At 43.5% G+C, this 16,408-nt stretch overlaps 1 protein-coding gene across 1 annotated transcript in view; it reads right to left on the reverse strand.

Annotated features, from left to right (window-relative positions):
• The window catches only part of ULK4 (unc-51 like kinase 4), a 566,226-nt gene that overhangs the window by 170,097 nt on the left and 379,721 nt on the right, over positions 1-16,408 (reverse strand). Inside the window, exon 29 of the mRNA XM_047099606.1 lies at positions 9,236-9,402. Within this exon, the coding sequence (XP_046955562.1) occupies positions 9,236-9,402 (167 nt within the window). The remainder of the gene's footprint in view (positions 1-9,235; positions 9,403-16,408) is intronic.

The raw sequence follows: 16,408 nt of genomic DNA on the forward strand, positions 1-16,408 counted from the left end.
CCGTCATTGGCAGAATGATGTTTACATTCATGTACTGTGGATGGGACTTTATCTTTCCAACCATGCTGAGATGAGGTGCTTTCAGGCACATTTTTCAGGTGAGAAAACTTAAGTTCAGAGAAGTTAAGTAATTTGTCGAAAGCCCCAAAGACAACGAGTGACAAAGCCGGAATCCAAATCACGAGAGCTCATTTCTCGTGAGCATGATTATACACAGTATACGATGCATGCCATCATCGTATAATTCTGGTATGCTTTCCTTCCCTGCGTGCACATGCTTGAATAACATCTAGAAGAGCTGTCCAATGTCCCAGTGCAATGTATCAGACATAGGGCTACACTGCTTAGGAGGGACGGGCTTAAACTGCAATGGAAAAAGGCAATGAGAAGGGAGGGGCTCTAAGGTGTGTCTGTTCTCAGGAGTTTTACAGAACGGTCCGATCTCCATTACAGAGGTGAATAATTTTATGTTGAAAAAAGGCACTGACTATTTATTGTGTTTGCTGCAGTATGTGCACAATTCATTCACACATTTCTTGTTTTTAATTTCACTCAGAGGAAATACAACTACTTGTAAGTAATGACCTCTGCCAGGGCCTTCAGAGAAGGCTGTAGAGACTGCCTGTCTCAGGTTATTAGCCTGGACTCCCAGACTCTTTTCATGGAGGCCCAGGTCCTTCCAAACTTCAGGCCTATGGGTAGAATTTTTTTTTTCATTTTTTTTTCATTTTATGTATGTATGTATTTATTTATTTTAAATATAATTTATTGTTAAATTGGCTAACATACAGTGTGTAAAGTGTGCTCTCGGTTTTTAGGGTAGATTCCCATGGTTCATTGCTTACATACAACACCCAGTGCTCATCCCAACAAGCGCCCTCCTCAATGCCCATCACCCATTTTCCCCTCTCCCCTGCCCCCTACCCGCATCAACCCTTAGTTTGCTCTATTTGAGAATTTCTTATGGTTTGCCCCCCTTCCTCTCTGTTTGTAATTTTTTTCCCCTTCCCTACCCCCATGGGCTTCTGTTCAGTTTCTCAAGATCCACATGAGTAAAAAAATACGGTATCTGTCTTTCTCTAACTGACTTATTTCACTTAGCATAATACCCTCCAGTTCCATCCATGTTGTTGCAAATGGCATGATTTCATTCTTTCTCATTGCCAAGTAGTATTCCATTGTATATATAAACCACATCTTCTTTATCCATTCATTAGTTGATGGACATTTAAGCTCCTTCCATAATTTGCCTATTGTTGAAAGTCCTGCTATGAACATTGGGGTACAAGTGCCCCTATGCATCGGCACTCCTGTATCCCTTGGGTAAATTCCTAGCAGTGCTATTGCTGGGTCATAGGGTAGATCTGTTGTTAATTTTTGGAGGAACCTCCACACTGTTTTCCACAGCGGCTGCACCAGTTTGCATTCCCACCAACAGTGCAAGAGGGTTCCCATTTCTCCACATCCTCCCCAGCATCTGTAGTCTCCTGATTTGTTCATTTTAGCCACTCTGACTGGCGTGAGGTGGTATCTCAGTGTGGTTTTGATTTGTATTTCCCTGATGAGGGGCGATGTTGAGCATCTTTTCATGTGTCGGTTGGCCACCTGGATGTCTTCTTTGGAGAAGTGTCTATTCACATCTGCCCATCTCTTCACTGGATTGTTTTTTGGGTGTTGAGTTTGATACGTTCTTTATAGATTTTGGATACTAACCCTTTATCCGATATGTCATTTGCAAATATCTTCTCCCATTCTGTTGGTTCCCTTTTAGTTTGTTGATCATTTACTTTGCAGTGCAGGAGCTTTTTATCTTGATGAGGTCTCAATGGTTCATTTCTGCTTTTAAATCCCTTGCCTTTGGAGATGCGTGGAGCAAGAAATTTCTGTGGCTTAGGTCAAAGAGGTTGTTGCCTGTTTTCTCCTCTAGGGTTTTGATGGTTTCCTGTCTCCCATTTAGATCTTTCATCTATTTTGAGTTTATTTTTGTGTATGGTGTAAGACAGTGGTCTAGTTTCATTCTTCTGCATGCTGCTGTCCAGTTCTCCCAGCACCATTTGAAATCAACCACAGGAGAAAGTTTGGAAAACTTCCAAAGGCACGGAGGTTAAAGAATGAATGGGTCAACCAGGCAATTAAAGAAGAAATTTAAAGATATATGGAAACAAATGAAGATGAAAACACAACAGTCCAAACCCTTGGGGATGCAGCAAAGGCAGTGCTAAGAGGAAAATACACTGCAATCCAGGCCTATCTCAAGAAACAAGAAAAATCCCAAATACAGAGTCTAACAGCACACCTAAAGGAACTAGAAGCAGAACAACAAAGAAACCCAGCAGAAGAAGAGAAATCGTAAAGATCAGAGCAGAAACAAACAATATAGAATCCAAAAAAAAACAGATCAATGAAACTAAGAGCTGGTTTTTTGAAAAAATAAACAAAACTGATAAACCCCTAACCAGACTTCTCAAAAAGAAAAGAGAGAGGACCCAAATAGATAATATCATGAATGAAAATGGATTTATCACAACCAATCCCTCAGAAGTACAAGCAATTATCAGAGAATACTATGAAAAATTATATGCCAACAAACTGAACATCCTGGAAGAAATGGACAAATTCCTAGACACTTACACACTACCAAAACACAACCGGGAAGAAAGAGAAAATTTGAACAGACCCACAACTGTGGGCAGAATTTGAGCCGCCTGCTTTCTCTGGCTCACAGGGGCTCAAGTGAAAAGCAGACACCTGCCTTTTAACCTCTCTGTACTCAAGGGGAACCAAGGTAATCGTAGCGTGGAGCTTCCTTCTCTTCTCCCCACCCCCACACCTCCCGCTTTCCCAACTGACTTTACCAGAAAGGTAGAATTTCCTTCCAGAAAACAAATGTGCAACATCACCCTGGAGGTCTGAACCCTTCTGATTCTTGGCTGTTGATCCCGTCTTCTGAAGCACGGCGTGAGACAGAATCATGGCCTTTCCTCACTAACATGTTACCCTGTAGAGCAAACGGACTCTCTCTTGGGAAAGATAAGGCAGTCTTGCAGACCAGCACCTAGGCCGTGCGGGGGCACGATGCCACGACTTCCTTTCCGAACACACGGGAGCAAGCAGATGGGGCCACAAGAACAAGTACACACTGTGGGACTCTTCCCACCGGGACATCCAGTAGTCCTCCACAGCCTCTAAGATCTACATGGTCATTAGTTACTGTTACCAAGAAACATCTAGACTCTGCCCACCAGTACTCAGGTACCACCTCCCTACAAAGCTGCCAAGGGTTGTGGGGGAATGCTGCCTGTCTGCACAACAGAGAAGTTCATACTTGTTCGGACTACAATACAAACTCGTCTCCTTGCAAAAATGTGGCACCGCAACGGAAGCTCTGTGCACATGGGAATCCCAGCAGGGATGTAGGAGGAAAAAAAAGAAAAACAAATCCTGAATAACAATCTCAGGGGCCCAGGCCCACCTCTCCTTTCAGTCTGTCTCCAGGTCCTTAACACCACACTCCCTAAGGGCAGCCTCTAGATGGCCTGGGTCTGTGGGCCACTGTGTGCATTTTGTAAGGGGCCCTTTCCACAGCAAGGATATTCTCTCTCTGCTACGACATCGCTATTACCCTCTCCATCTAGGTCCTCTGCCTTTGCCTCTGGCCCGTAACTCTCTTGCCCCTGTCACTGCCGCACAGTACCTTACCCCGCTCCCAGCCATCCAATGTTCTTGGCCCGCCCAGCTATAGCCTAATTAAGGAAGGATGGTAGACTGAACTGGGGCAGTAGGGGTTGAGAGAAGTGGTTGGACGTATTAGGTATTTAAGGTAAAGTCTACATTATCTGGTGACAGATTAGATGTGGAGTATGAAAAGGAGAGAAAGTTTACGAATGACTCCCAGGTTGCTCGTTTGCACAGCAGGATGGGGGTGGCAGGCCTTGGGGCAGCGGGGTGATCGGGGGAGGCAAATCCCAGGGTTAGCTTTGAACAATGTTGAATTTGAGGTGAGGATGCGTTGTGTTGGCGATCATTTTGAGAAAGCTGCTGGATTTCTAAGGATGCATTTCATGGGAGAACTCTGGACAGAAACACAAACTTAACAGCCTTAAACATATAAGACCTGGGAACGCCAACTTATGAGCCATCTTTAATATTAAATGACAACACAGCACTGTCCAAAATGAGGTAAAGGAGTACAGCTGAAAAAAATATAAGTCAACACAAGGCCAGGGAAACACAATTCTTTTTTTTTTTTAATTTACTTATTTAAATTCAAGTTAGTTCACACACAGTGTGGTACTGGTTTCAGGAGTAGAATTTAGTGATTCACCTCTGACCTGCAACACCGAGCGCTCATCCCAACAAGTGCCCCCCCCATGCCCATCCCCCATTCAGCCCCTCCCCCCACCCTCCTCCCCTCCAGCAGCCCTCAGTTTGTTCCCTGTCTTTCAGAGTCCCTTATGGCTTGGCTCCCTCTCTGTTTTTATCTGACTTTTCCTTATATCTAGCACTGCTACACGAGTCTAGTGCACACAAGCAGGTACTCAACAGAGGTCTGTTAAACTAACACAGAAGTAAGGATCTGTAGAGAACAAGGGACAGTCAGTTCCTCAGGCAGTTGAGGTCTGACGTCCCCAGAGGTTTAAGCACAAAATGGAGCGCTGCCTGCAATGGCGGGGCCCAGACAATCCAGCACTCGCTGTGCGCCCCGATTATCACCACGCGCCTGCTCACCATCCGCGGATGACACAATTCGGGTCCCCACTCTGTAGGGTCTCACGGTTTGACCAAAAGAACAGCATGCTTCCAAACAACGGTGCTGAACGAAATAAGTCAGTCAGAGAAAGACAAACACCATATGATTTCCCTCATACTGAATTTAAGAAACAAAACAGATAAACACAGGGGAAAGGAAGGAAAAATAAGGCAAAAACAGAGAGGGAGGCAAACCATAAGAGTTTGTTCTCTTAAATAGAACAAACTGAGGGGTGCTGGAGGGGAGGTCAGTGGGGAGATGGGTTAAATGGGTGATGGGCATGAAGGAGGGCACCAGTTGGGATGAGCACTGGGTGTTATATGAATGACTAAATTCTACTCCTGAAACCATTATTATACTGTATGTGAACTAACTTGAATTTAAATAAAATTAAAAAACAAAACAAAAAACAAACAACTGTGCTCAAGGCAGGGTGTGAAAACTGCCACAGAGGTAGACACAGTTTGGGTGGTCGGGAGGGAAGTAAGAGGAGGTGACATGTGACTTCACATTCGTTGGTGGGAATGGGGTCTACAGGGAGTAGTGTGGACAGCAGTGTTTCAGGTGCTGGGAACCACAGGACAAAAGGCAAGGGGTGAAATACTGAGAGTGGACTGTTTGGGGTGGGTATGGGGAGCACGGAGGCCTGGCAGGAAAGGCTGGAAGGCACCCTGGGGCTGGATCTTACAAGGCCTTGAATGACGCACCAAGGAGTTAGAAAATTATATCACAGATAATGAGAGGTCACTGAAGTTTGCAAAGGAAGGAGAGACATGATGAGGATTATGGGCAAAGGCAGAAAAGTCTCTCTTGGATTCAGCAACCAGGCAGAGGGTAGCTCATGGGAAAGAACAATGAGGGGAATGCCACAGAGGAGACCAACTGGATAATTTCAAGAGATACTAAAAACAGGGGCATCTGGGTGGCTCAGTCAGTTAAGTGTCCAGCTTTGGCTCAGGTCATGATCTCGTGGTCCGTGAGTTCGAGCCCCACATCAAGCCCTGTGCTGCCAGCTCAGAGCCTGGAACCTGCTTCCGATTCTGTCTCTCTCTCTCTCTCCCTCAGAAAATAACTAACATTAAAAGAATTTTTAGAAATAACAATAATATTAAAGATATACTCAAAACAGATACGGCTCCCACCAAGGATAGCCTTGAAGTGCGTGTGAGCCGAAGGAGGACTCATGGCCGCATTTCAGTCTTTCGGCGACGCCAACTCTGCACGGAAACAGCAGTTGAATGGCTCTCCATCACTTCACAGACGATAGCCAAGGACCAGACTGGGGAGTCGGGTGACCTGGATGTTAATACTGAACTGGGCTCCCTCCCCGTCAAGTCAGGCTCTCCTCTCCCACCTTCAGGCTGCGGCATCCCGTACCTCCAGCAGCCGCACCCTCGCAAACGTAACGGGATGATGATTTCCTCCCCGTTTGTGTGGTGACGGTCTTCCCGGCGAATCTGCGAGCTCCTTGACCGCTAACACCCTTCTTCTCTGGATCCCTGCTGAAGTCACAGTAACCCAGCCCTGTTCCAGACTAATGCGTACAAAAAACAAACCGTAAGTCATTTCGCGAGCCTGCCAGGAGTCAGTTTAGTCAGGAGACATGGCCCGAGTACCCTCCCGTGTGCCAGGACACAGACAGGAGGAAGTCATGGGCCACAGGAAGCCTTCTGTAGACAGGAATGTGAGGCGTGCACCTTTCTTCTTCTTGCTGTTAATGATACAGCAACCATTTACTGCTCCCCTTCCCTAAGCCGGGTAGATACAAGGCACCTCATATTTACATATATTCGCATACATTTTGGTCTCTCAGTAAAGTCTTGGCACAACCCTGCACAGCAGTTTCACCTTTGTTTTTTTTTAAACATTTATTTATTTATTTTTGAGACACGGAGAAAGACAGAACGCAAGCAGGGGAGGGGCAGAGAGAAAAGGAGACACAGAATCCAAAGCAGGCTCCAGGCTCTGGGCCGTCAGCACAGAGCCCGACACGGGGCTTCAACCCATGACCCGAGCCAGAGTCGGTAGGGCGACCGACTGAGCCAGCCAGGTGCCCCCAGTTTCACCATTTCTACTCTGCAGATGAGGAAACAGTACTAAGCAGGTGAAGAAACCTGCCCAGGGTCATATAGGCAGAAAGTGGTGTGGCTGGGACTTGTATCCAAGGCATTTCAGCCTGTGAGGCCCATACCACACCAGCCAATCTGGAGCCTGTATTTGTCTCTGCTTCCACATCTCTCCCACACAACCCTCCAGAGGTTAAACTAGGACCGATTTAGAATCACAGGGCATGTTGGAGGCAGGGACTGAACTCCTGATGGAGATTCGAACACCCGCCTTCCCATGGTATATATTCCTCCCTGGTATATATTCCTGCATCAATCATATCACTCTCCTCCCTGAAAAGAAAAGCTAGGCACCTATCATTTTAAAGGCTGGCAACCCTCAATTCTTCTACTTTACAGTCGTTCCTGTTAGAAGTAGATCAGGTTTTGAATGCAAAAGAATCTCCAGTGGGGAGCATGTTTATAAATGGAAGAGGTGACTGAAGGTTTGGAAAGTACTTACAGCCTGTGTTCAAGGAGGATGGGCCTTTGATACACATGCCATTTCTTTTCCCAGCCCTTTCCCCAAATTCAGTCTCAAAGACTCTACCTCTGTCAGACTGACACCAGGTATTATGAAGATCAAAGTCGGTGGTCAAGGCCAAAAGCAAGACATGGCAGATGTTATGGGGGAGGATTTAGAAAGATGTTAGCTGTAAAATATACAGTGGTGGGGAAGAAATTTAAGAAGTAGACACAATGATCTATCGGTACAACAGAATATAAAAAAAAAAACAAATTAGAAAATATTTTGTACTAAGGAGTTTTCTTTTAAAAACCCTTGAAAATCTATCCTTTGTAATAAAATGATTTCTAATGTTGTGGAATTTTTAAACGTCTGATCCTTTTTATCTACAATCTACAAAACATAATCTGTTACAGACTGATATCATCAAAGCATCTTGCAAGAGTACCTATTGACTGCACCTTGAAGAATTACCTAAAATCACTACAAAAACTGAAATTAGAGAGGTGCCTGGGTGGCTCAGTCAGTTAAGCGTCCGACTTCAGCTCAGGTCATGAGCTCACAGTCCGTGAGTTCAAGCCCCGCGTCAGGCTCTGTGCTGACAGCTCAGAGCCTGGAGCCCGCTTTGGATTCTGTGTCTGGCTCTCTCTCTGCCCCTCCCCTGTGCATGCTCCGTCTCTCTCTGTCTGAAAAATAAATAAAAGCTTAAAAAAAACTGGAATAAGAAAGAACATTCTCCAAAAAAACTCTAGAAAAGAGAGGACAAGCTAAGAGAAATCCATAATTTGGGATTTCCTAAGTACTTAACAGTGCTGTTATCATTAAAGATGAGCAAATAAAAACAACCAGGTAGTGTGAAGGCCATTTCCATCTACCGGCTTTTCAAGATTGGGTTAAACACTGGCTATCATGTTTACTGAGGGGATCTTGGAATTATTTATTAAACCACACTAGACAAGCTAAACACTTGACCAGCTCAACTGGGGATAAACGAGAGCATTTATCAGAATGATGAATAACAGAGGTTAACCAGGGTCTGGGGAATCATTCTTGGCTCCACTGCTAGGACTCCTGGCAAAGAACCAAAACAGCTTGCTTTCAGCTCGAGCTTCTGCACCCACCCAAGGCGGGATGCGGCTACCACCTGATGTACATCTTTTGCAATTTTACCAGGATTTAAAATACAGCCATGGATTCACACTGGCCGTGTGCTTTCACATAATCTACGTATCAGCAGACTCGGTTGGTTAGGGAATAGGCATGTGCAGGCACTTAACATCCAACACAGAAAGTACTCAATAAACCCGCATCCCTGGCCTTCCTTATAGCACGATGCTAAGTAAATCCAGGTTATAGTTTGGGGTGAATTGACTTTTCCATAGGCACTGAACACACTTCTAGTCCTCAAAGTCCTACTTATTGCTCATAAGAGAAAGCGAGAGAGTTTGTGTTGTATATGTATGCATGTGTGTGTATACAAGCGCACGCGTGTGTGTGTGTGTGTGCGCGCGCGCGTGTGCCTAAAATCTCAATCCACTGACCCTAACAAGCTAATTCATCCTGGTGAGGGTGGGCTGGAGCGCCACCCCTAGACAGGAAAGATGGCACACTGCTTGGCCGGCCCTAGGGTGCCTGTAAGGCAAATGATCCCCTCCATCGGGGGACTTCCCCAGCCAGAGCTTGGTTAGGTCTTTCCATAGGCCTCTCCTGCTTTCCTTTCAGATTCCGTGATCACTTTATCCATCCTTGACCTTGGTTGCCCAAAGACGGCTTACCTGGTAGTCTTTCTCTACAGCATCATACGTTCTTTTTCAAACATAAAGACACAACAGAGGAAGCTTAGGTAGGAGACGATGAAAGAGAAGAAGCACCACATGGTGCGGTGCTCCAGACACGGGAGGGGAGGTCCCATACCTGCAGAGCCAGCCGTACGACACAGGCCGTATAGGTCAGCATGCCGTGCAGAATATCGAGCAGGGAGAAGAGCAGGGTGGCGGCCGTCTCACCGTGGTTCTTATTGTCCACATCCAAGCACAGCGTGGCAGTTTCAGTGAACAGGTCACAGACATGACGGACCAGTCCTGAGGGTAAAAAGGGTAAAACATGCCTCATAAATGCCAACATAGGGGCACCTGGATGGCTCAGTTGGTTGAGAATCCGACTCTCGATTTTGGCTCAGATCATGATCCCAGGTTCACAGGATCAAGCCCTGAGTCGGGCTCCATGCTGAGTGTGGAGACAGCTTAAGATTCTCTCCCACTCTCCCTCTCTCCCGCACACTCGCTCGCTCTCTCTCAATAAATAAATAAATAACTAAAGTGTCACAAAACCCAACAGAAAAGGCGTATGTATTCTATGTTGTATAAACTCTAAGCAGTCCTTCAACTGTACTCATACCAGATACCCTTGGGAAAGTTTTAAAAGTGCAGGTTTCCAGGCCTCACTCTCAGAGTCTGCTCAGGAGCCTGCGACAGGGCCTAGGAATCTACGTCTTAAATAAGCTCCCCAGGTGATATGATGCAAAGGTTCCCCAAATTACACTTTGAGAAACACTATCCTACATGAACAGGCTTCACAAGGACAGAGGGCTGCCTGGCGCCGGAAGATCCCATGTTGCATATGAACGTCCTGCTCCCAGGTTCTCTGAAAGTACGGTTGGTTCTTCACAGTGTAGGTCAGGGACGACAGGTGGACCCAGGGGATATAAGGATCTACGAGTAATTGGGTCATTCCAAGAGGATAAACCAATGAAACATTTTTTTTTGCATGCATTTCAAAAATATATTGAAATATAAGATCAACTATGATTTTAAGAAATTTGGAATTTAAAAACTTCCAGGTTCTATCGTTGTGTCTCTGCAGACCTCATATTAAATTAACAGTGCGGGTGGTCTGCAACTTTCAGTTTGATGTAGTCTGTCACAAAAAATACATTTTCACAGGTAGGGGCCATTACTGTTTACACTTAATTTGGCATTTTTATTGATACTATTATGTAGCATTAGCCTTTGAATTAAAAAAAAAACAATTCAGATGTAAATGCGGTGAAAATACAGCACGCAGTGTTACAAACCTAAAATGGTGAACAGGACCTTTAGCATCAGGAGATCATCTGAATGTTCTAGGAAAAGTGAATCTTCAAAAATGCGTATTTTACACAGCAGTTGGTGGGGGGAGCATGGTAAGGAGCTGTACCATAAGCTGGATTTCATTGGTCCTGCAATCCATTTGTCCCTAGTTCCCAGATGATCAATTGGATGGGAACTCTGCCAAGCGCAGCCATCTAAGCTTTACTATCGTTTCCAAGCACTGCCATTGCCATTTCCAGTAAAGCGATTTAGGTCTCCTAGACAAGTAAACAGAGTAAATCTTGGACTTTGAAAGTAATTAATTTTGTCACTAACGGCAGAGAGGAACCAAAACTACAAAGGCCTCATTCAAAGTTGTACTGCTCATGGCAAAGACCGGTACAAGTCACAAAGCTGAAGGTAAATACACTTGAAGAGAAGGTAGAGTGAATTACTGGCAAAGTTTCTTTATCAATGACAAGGTGTGATCACACGTATCACCAATGACACACAGCATAGCAAAGCGATCGTTATGGCATGTCCATGACCAGGGGCTCTTGTCTGAGTTAGGCAGCATCGCTAACACGCATGTCATGAATCAGCACTTGGCCTTCATGGGCTGCAGATAGGGCAGAAGGGCTTTGAAACACAGGACGTGGTAAACGCACGCTGCAAGACGTTTTCCTCTGGGGGGTCGTGATCACTTTGTGACCACCATGTAGATGGTTCGAGGTGCAGAGGGGTGAGTACTGGTGAAGTCTCACTCTGTGAACAGCAGAGAAGGACGTGGCTCCTCAGAAGGTGGCAGTGGACCCTTGGACACCCATCTCCAGGCTGCTTCAGACTAAACAACTGGTGGGCAACAGGGAGCGATCTACCCGACCTCACTCAGTCTTCAAGGAAAGAGGGCAAACAACGAATGCCATCGTGTCCCTGCTGGGATGGAAAGTCTTCCCAGCCTGCTGTGTGAAAAAGCAGGCAACAAATGCCAAGCTCTGACTTGACACGCTGAAGTCACCAGCTGTCAGGGAAGGTGCTCACAGGAGATTAGAAATGAAGCAGGACACAAAATATTTCTTCACAGCAGTGATAATGCCAGCAAGCTCATTAGTACGATGTCAAGTGGTCTATTCCCAGCCATATATCCCAAGTTCTTCATCTCCAGAACGTTCACTTCAGGGTCAAAGCACACATTTTTCTCATTTAAACTTTTTATCACGAAAACAAAGAAAGTCACAAGACAGTTCTTCGATGATTATCAGCATTTTTGCTCATCTTGTTTAATCTAATCCTCATCTTTTTCAGGAATTTAAAGCAAATACCAGACATCATCTTATTTCTCCTGTAAACACTTCTGTACAGTCTACAGAGAAGGGTTCTTTTCTTTAGTATTATTACCACCCAATAAAACGAAACCTACTTAATATAGGCAATACACAGCCTACGTCCAAAACTCAACTGTCTCAAAACTGTCTTTTGTAGGATTAGTTTGTTGTAATCAGGATATAAACCAGGTCCACACATTCCATTTGGTTGCAGACCTTAAGTCTCCTTTAATGTCTAACAGTCTTTCTTCTGCTTGCAATTTGCATGCCTTTTGTTTCTGGAAAAGTTAGAACACTTGTCCTGTAGATTTTCTTGTGGTGGTATTCCTCTATCCCTGTATTTCCTATAAAATGGTAATTATAGTGACTGGAGACTCCATTTAATTCAGGTTCAATTATTTTGGCAATAATACTTGGGGCTGGAACTCTGCATGTTGTATTGCATCATATCTGGAAGGATATACCGTCTGGCTATTCCACACTTAACAATGTTAAAACTGATCAAGGTCAGGGGTTGTTAGCCTAACCCAATCATTATAAAATTCCCCATCAAATGTTACCTACAAACGACCACTGTCTAGTCCCATCATTTCATTAGAGGTGGCAATATAGTAAGTTTCAAATTCTATCATTCTGTTTGTACTTTTTTCAGCTCATTTTGCTCTATAAGGAATCTTCATTTAACTATTTGGTTATCATAAAATATGGTTTGTAAAGGAAAGGCAACAGAGATGTTTGATAAATGTTTCTTTGTTGCCATTTACCAGTTTTCAGACCAATGATTTTGGAGTATCAGCAATTACCAAATGTGACTAATGGAGGAATGGGTGGGGGAGCAAGAAACTACCAACAGTTACTAATGAATTCATTTTGTAGCATCATTGTGAATACAGTGGATGTTTAAAGAATACGTTTTATGGATTTCAACTGATTCGATCATTTTTTTAAAAAAAACGTTCAACTTGTTTCCATTTTTGGCTACTGACAGCCCCTTGAAAGTGTCCTGACTTCTGCTATAATAGGTCCCAAGTTCATCTTAAGAACTCCCGCCTCAAAGACACGAATAGACACTTCTCCAAGGAAGACATCCAGATGGCCAACCAACACATGAAAAGATGCTCAACATCACTCATCATCAGGGAAACACAAATCAAAACCACAATGATATACCACCTCACACCTGTCAGAATGGCTAACATTAACTCAGGCAACAACAGATGTTGGCGAGGATGCAGAGAAAGAGGATCTCTTTTGCATTGTTGGTGGCAATGCAAGCTGGTGCGGCCACTCTGGAAAACAGTATGGAGGTTCCTCAAAAAACTAAAAATAGAACTACCCTATGACCCAGCAATTGCACTACTAGGCATTTATCCAAGGGATACAGTTGTGCTGTTTCGAAGGGACACATGCACCCCCACGTTTATAGCAGCACTATCAACAATAGCCAAAGTATGGAAAGAGCCCAAATGCCCCTCGATGGATGAACGGATAAAGAAGATGTGGTATATATACACAATGAAGTATTACTTGGCAATCAAAAAGAATGAAATCTTGCCATTTGCAACTACGTGGATGGAACTGGAGGGTATTATGCTAAGTGAAATTAGTCACAGAAAGACAAAAATCATATGACTTCACTCATATGAGAACTTTCAGAGACAAAACAGATGAACACAAGGGAAGGGAAACAAAAATAATATAAAAACTGGGAGGGGGACAAAACAGAAGAGACTCATAAACATGGAGAACAAACAGAGGGTTACTGGAGGGGTTATGGGAGGGGGGAATGGGCTCAATGGGTAAGGGGCATTAAAGAATCTACTCCTGAAATCATTGTTGCACTATATGCTAACTAATTTGGATGTAAATTTAAAAAAAATTAAATTAAAATAAATAAGTAAAAAGAATTCCTGGCTCAAAAATATTAAATAAAATAGATTAAAATAAAAGGCTTTATGAAGGGTTTCAAAAAATAAGAAATCCGTGCCTCAGATTGAGCATTAGCTACTTCTCCAAGAATCCCTAGTTTCTTTCAAGAAGAAACTGTATTAGAAACCAAGGTCTGAGCACCAGTGACTCTGCTACTGAGTCACTGATTAAGTAGATAGAGATAAGAAGTATACACCTATTAGAGAAAAATAATGACTTCATGCAAATATTTTCAGTATCAGTGTCCAGAAATGGACCCGTACGTATATGGTCACAAACATTTCAACAAGTAAATTCTTTACAAAAAATTCTTTTCAACAAAAAGGGATAGAAAAACTGAGTACCCATACTAAGAAAGGAATCCTTGACCACTACATCATATACTATGCAAAATTACTTTCACACGAATCATAGATCTACACATAAAAGCTAAAACTGTGAAGGTTCTAGAATAAAATGTAAGAGAAGATCTTTGTAACTAGGAGGCAGGCAAGATTTCTAAGGTCTCAAAAAGCATGGATCATTTAAAAATGAGTAAATTAAACTTCATCACAAAATTAAATATTTACAACATAGGTATCTAATAAAGAACTTAAATCCATAATACATAACCAGTTCCTACAACTCAATAATAAAAAGACAATCAATTTTAAAGATGGGTATAAGCCTTAACCAGTCAGTTCACAAAAGACATGTCAATAAGCACATGAAAAATGTTCATCATTAGTCATGAGAAAAATGCAAATTAAAATTACGACGAGATGCCAGACACAAACAGAAATAATTATAATGAAAAAAGACAACAGCAAATGTTGGTAAGGATGTGGAGTGACCACACCCTTTTGTCACATTTACTAATGGAAAACAGTTGCAGTTTTCATTTATAATTTGTTTAAACATGTATTTATTTTCAAGAGACAGAGAAAGACACAGCATGAGTGGGGGAGGGGCAGAGACAGAGGGAGACACAGAGTCTGAAGCAGGCTCCAGGCTGTGAGCTGTCAGCACAGAGCCCGATGCGGGGCTTGAAACCACGAAAAGTGAGATCATGACCTGAGCTGAAGTCAGATGCTTAACCCAGGCGCCTCCAGTTACAATTTCTACAAATTTAAACATACAGTTAGTATATTACCTAGAAATTCCACTCCTAGGCATTTTTCCAAGTAAAATGAAAACATGTATCCACAAAAAGTCTCATTAGACCTTTATTCGAAATAGCCCCAAGCCAGAGATAGCCTAGGTGTCCATCACTAGGAAAATGGATGAATAGATTAAGATATACTCATACAATGGAATCCTAGTCAGCAATAAAAAGAAATGAGCCACTGAATCCCACAACAACATGAATGAATCCCAAAAAGGAGGCTGATAGACACCAGAAACAGGTGTATAAACTCAGTGGTATGAATACACTTACCTAAGGTTCTGAAAAAAAAGTGTCCATGTGGATTGAGATCAGAATGGTAGTCACTTAGTCTAAGGAAGGGACAGGATGGAACCTTCTATGATGATGGAAATCTCCCACACTTTGAAGATGCAGCCTGTGCTGGGATGATAGCAGCATTTACTGAGCACTTGCTCTGTGTCTGGCAATAGGCCTTTACTTGGCTTTTACACTTACTACCTCACCTGACTTCTGTAACAGCTCTGTGAGGCAGATGCTGAGATCTCCATTTCATACATGCAAAAACAAAAACTCAAGTAACAAGTACTCAAGTAACGTGTTCGAGGTCACAGAGTTAAGTACAAGTCACAGAAGTGAATGGATCCCATGTATAACTCCCAAGTCCATGTAATTTTATATATTATGGAGCCCCTTGGGACCCACCAGTGGGGAACTGAGACCAGAAGGCCAAGGAGTAGGTTGCTGTGGTCATGCAATAATCAAGTGGGGCGGGGGGAACAAGGAGGAAGGCAGACACATCACTAAAGAAGCATGATTTGCAACCTGACCGCAATAGTGGGTAGGGCCGTAAAGGGTGAATAAAGAATAGGAGAACTATATTGTAACTGGAAAAAATGGGGAGTATTCTAGAAATCACAAGTTAGCTTTTAAGACATGATAAGTTTGAGATAATATACAAAAGCCAAAGCCCAAAAGCAACTGGAGATTAAAACCTAGAAAGCAGGTGGCAGTCAAGACTGGGAAAGGCTGAAGTCAAAGATGAGCAGGGAAAGTGGAAAAGTTCCCAAACAGTAGTCAAGACAGACAAGCAAGACAAGGAGAATTGAGAAAACCCCAGATAGGGCAGGGATTATAGAGGAAAGAAAAGGTACTAATAAAGGAATAATCATGACAATATAATCATGCTATAGGTAAAAAGGAACGACTAGAATTTAAAAAGAAAAAGGTGTCAAGGGTGTTTAATTGCCACAGTTCCAAGCCTGAGGCAAGTTCACCGGTTGGATCATCTCCAGGCCCTTGACGCTAGCCACTGGTAATCCTGTGGCCCGAAGTCAAACTTCAAGACGTCAATCTTTCTTGGTGCACTTTCCCCATAAACCTGTAGGTTTGGACATATCTGCTACCACACTGTGTCCAGAATTTCCCCCTAGAGGGAGTTAGGAAATACCATTTTTCTTAAAGTTTTACTTATTTATTTTGAGAGAGAGAGAGAGAGAGAGAGACAGTCAGGCAGTCAGTCCAGGAGGAGCAGAGAGAGAGAGAAAGAGAGAGAATCCCAAGCAGGCTCCACACAGTAAGCAAGGAGCCCAATGTGGGACTCTAACGTGAGATGATGACCTGAGCCGAAGTCTGAAGTTCA

Source organism: Lynx rufus, unplaced genomic scaffold, assembly GCF_022079265.1.
Source record: "Lynx rufus isolate CCGP_SWC_20201006 ecotype Redwood Valley unplaced genomic scaffold, mLynRuf1.p SCAF_5, whole genome shotgun sequence".
NCBI lineage: Eukaryota > Metazoa > Chordata > Mammalia > Carnivora > Felidae > Lynx > Lynx rufus.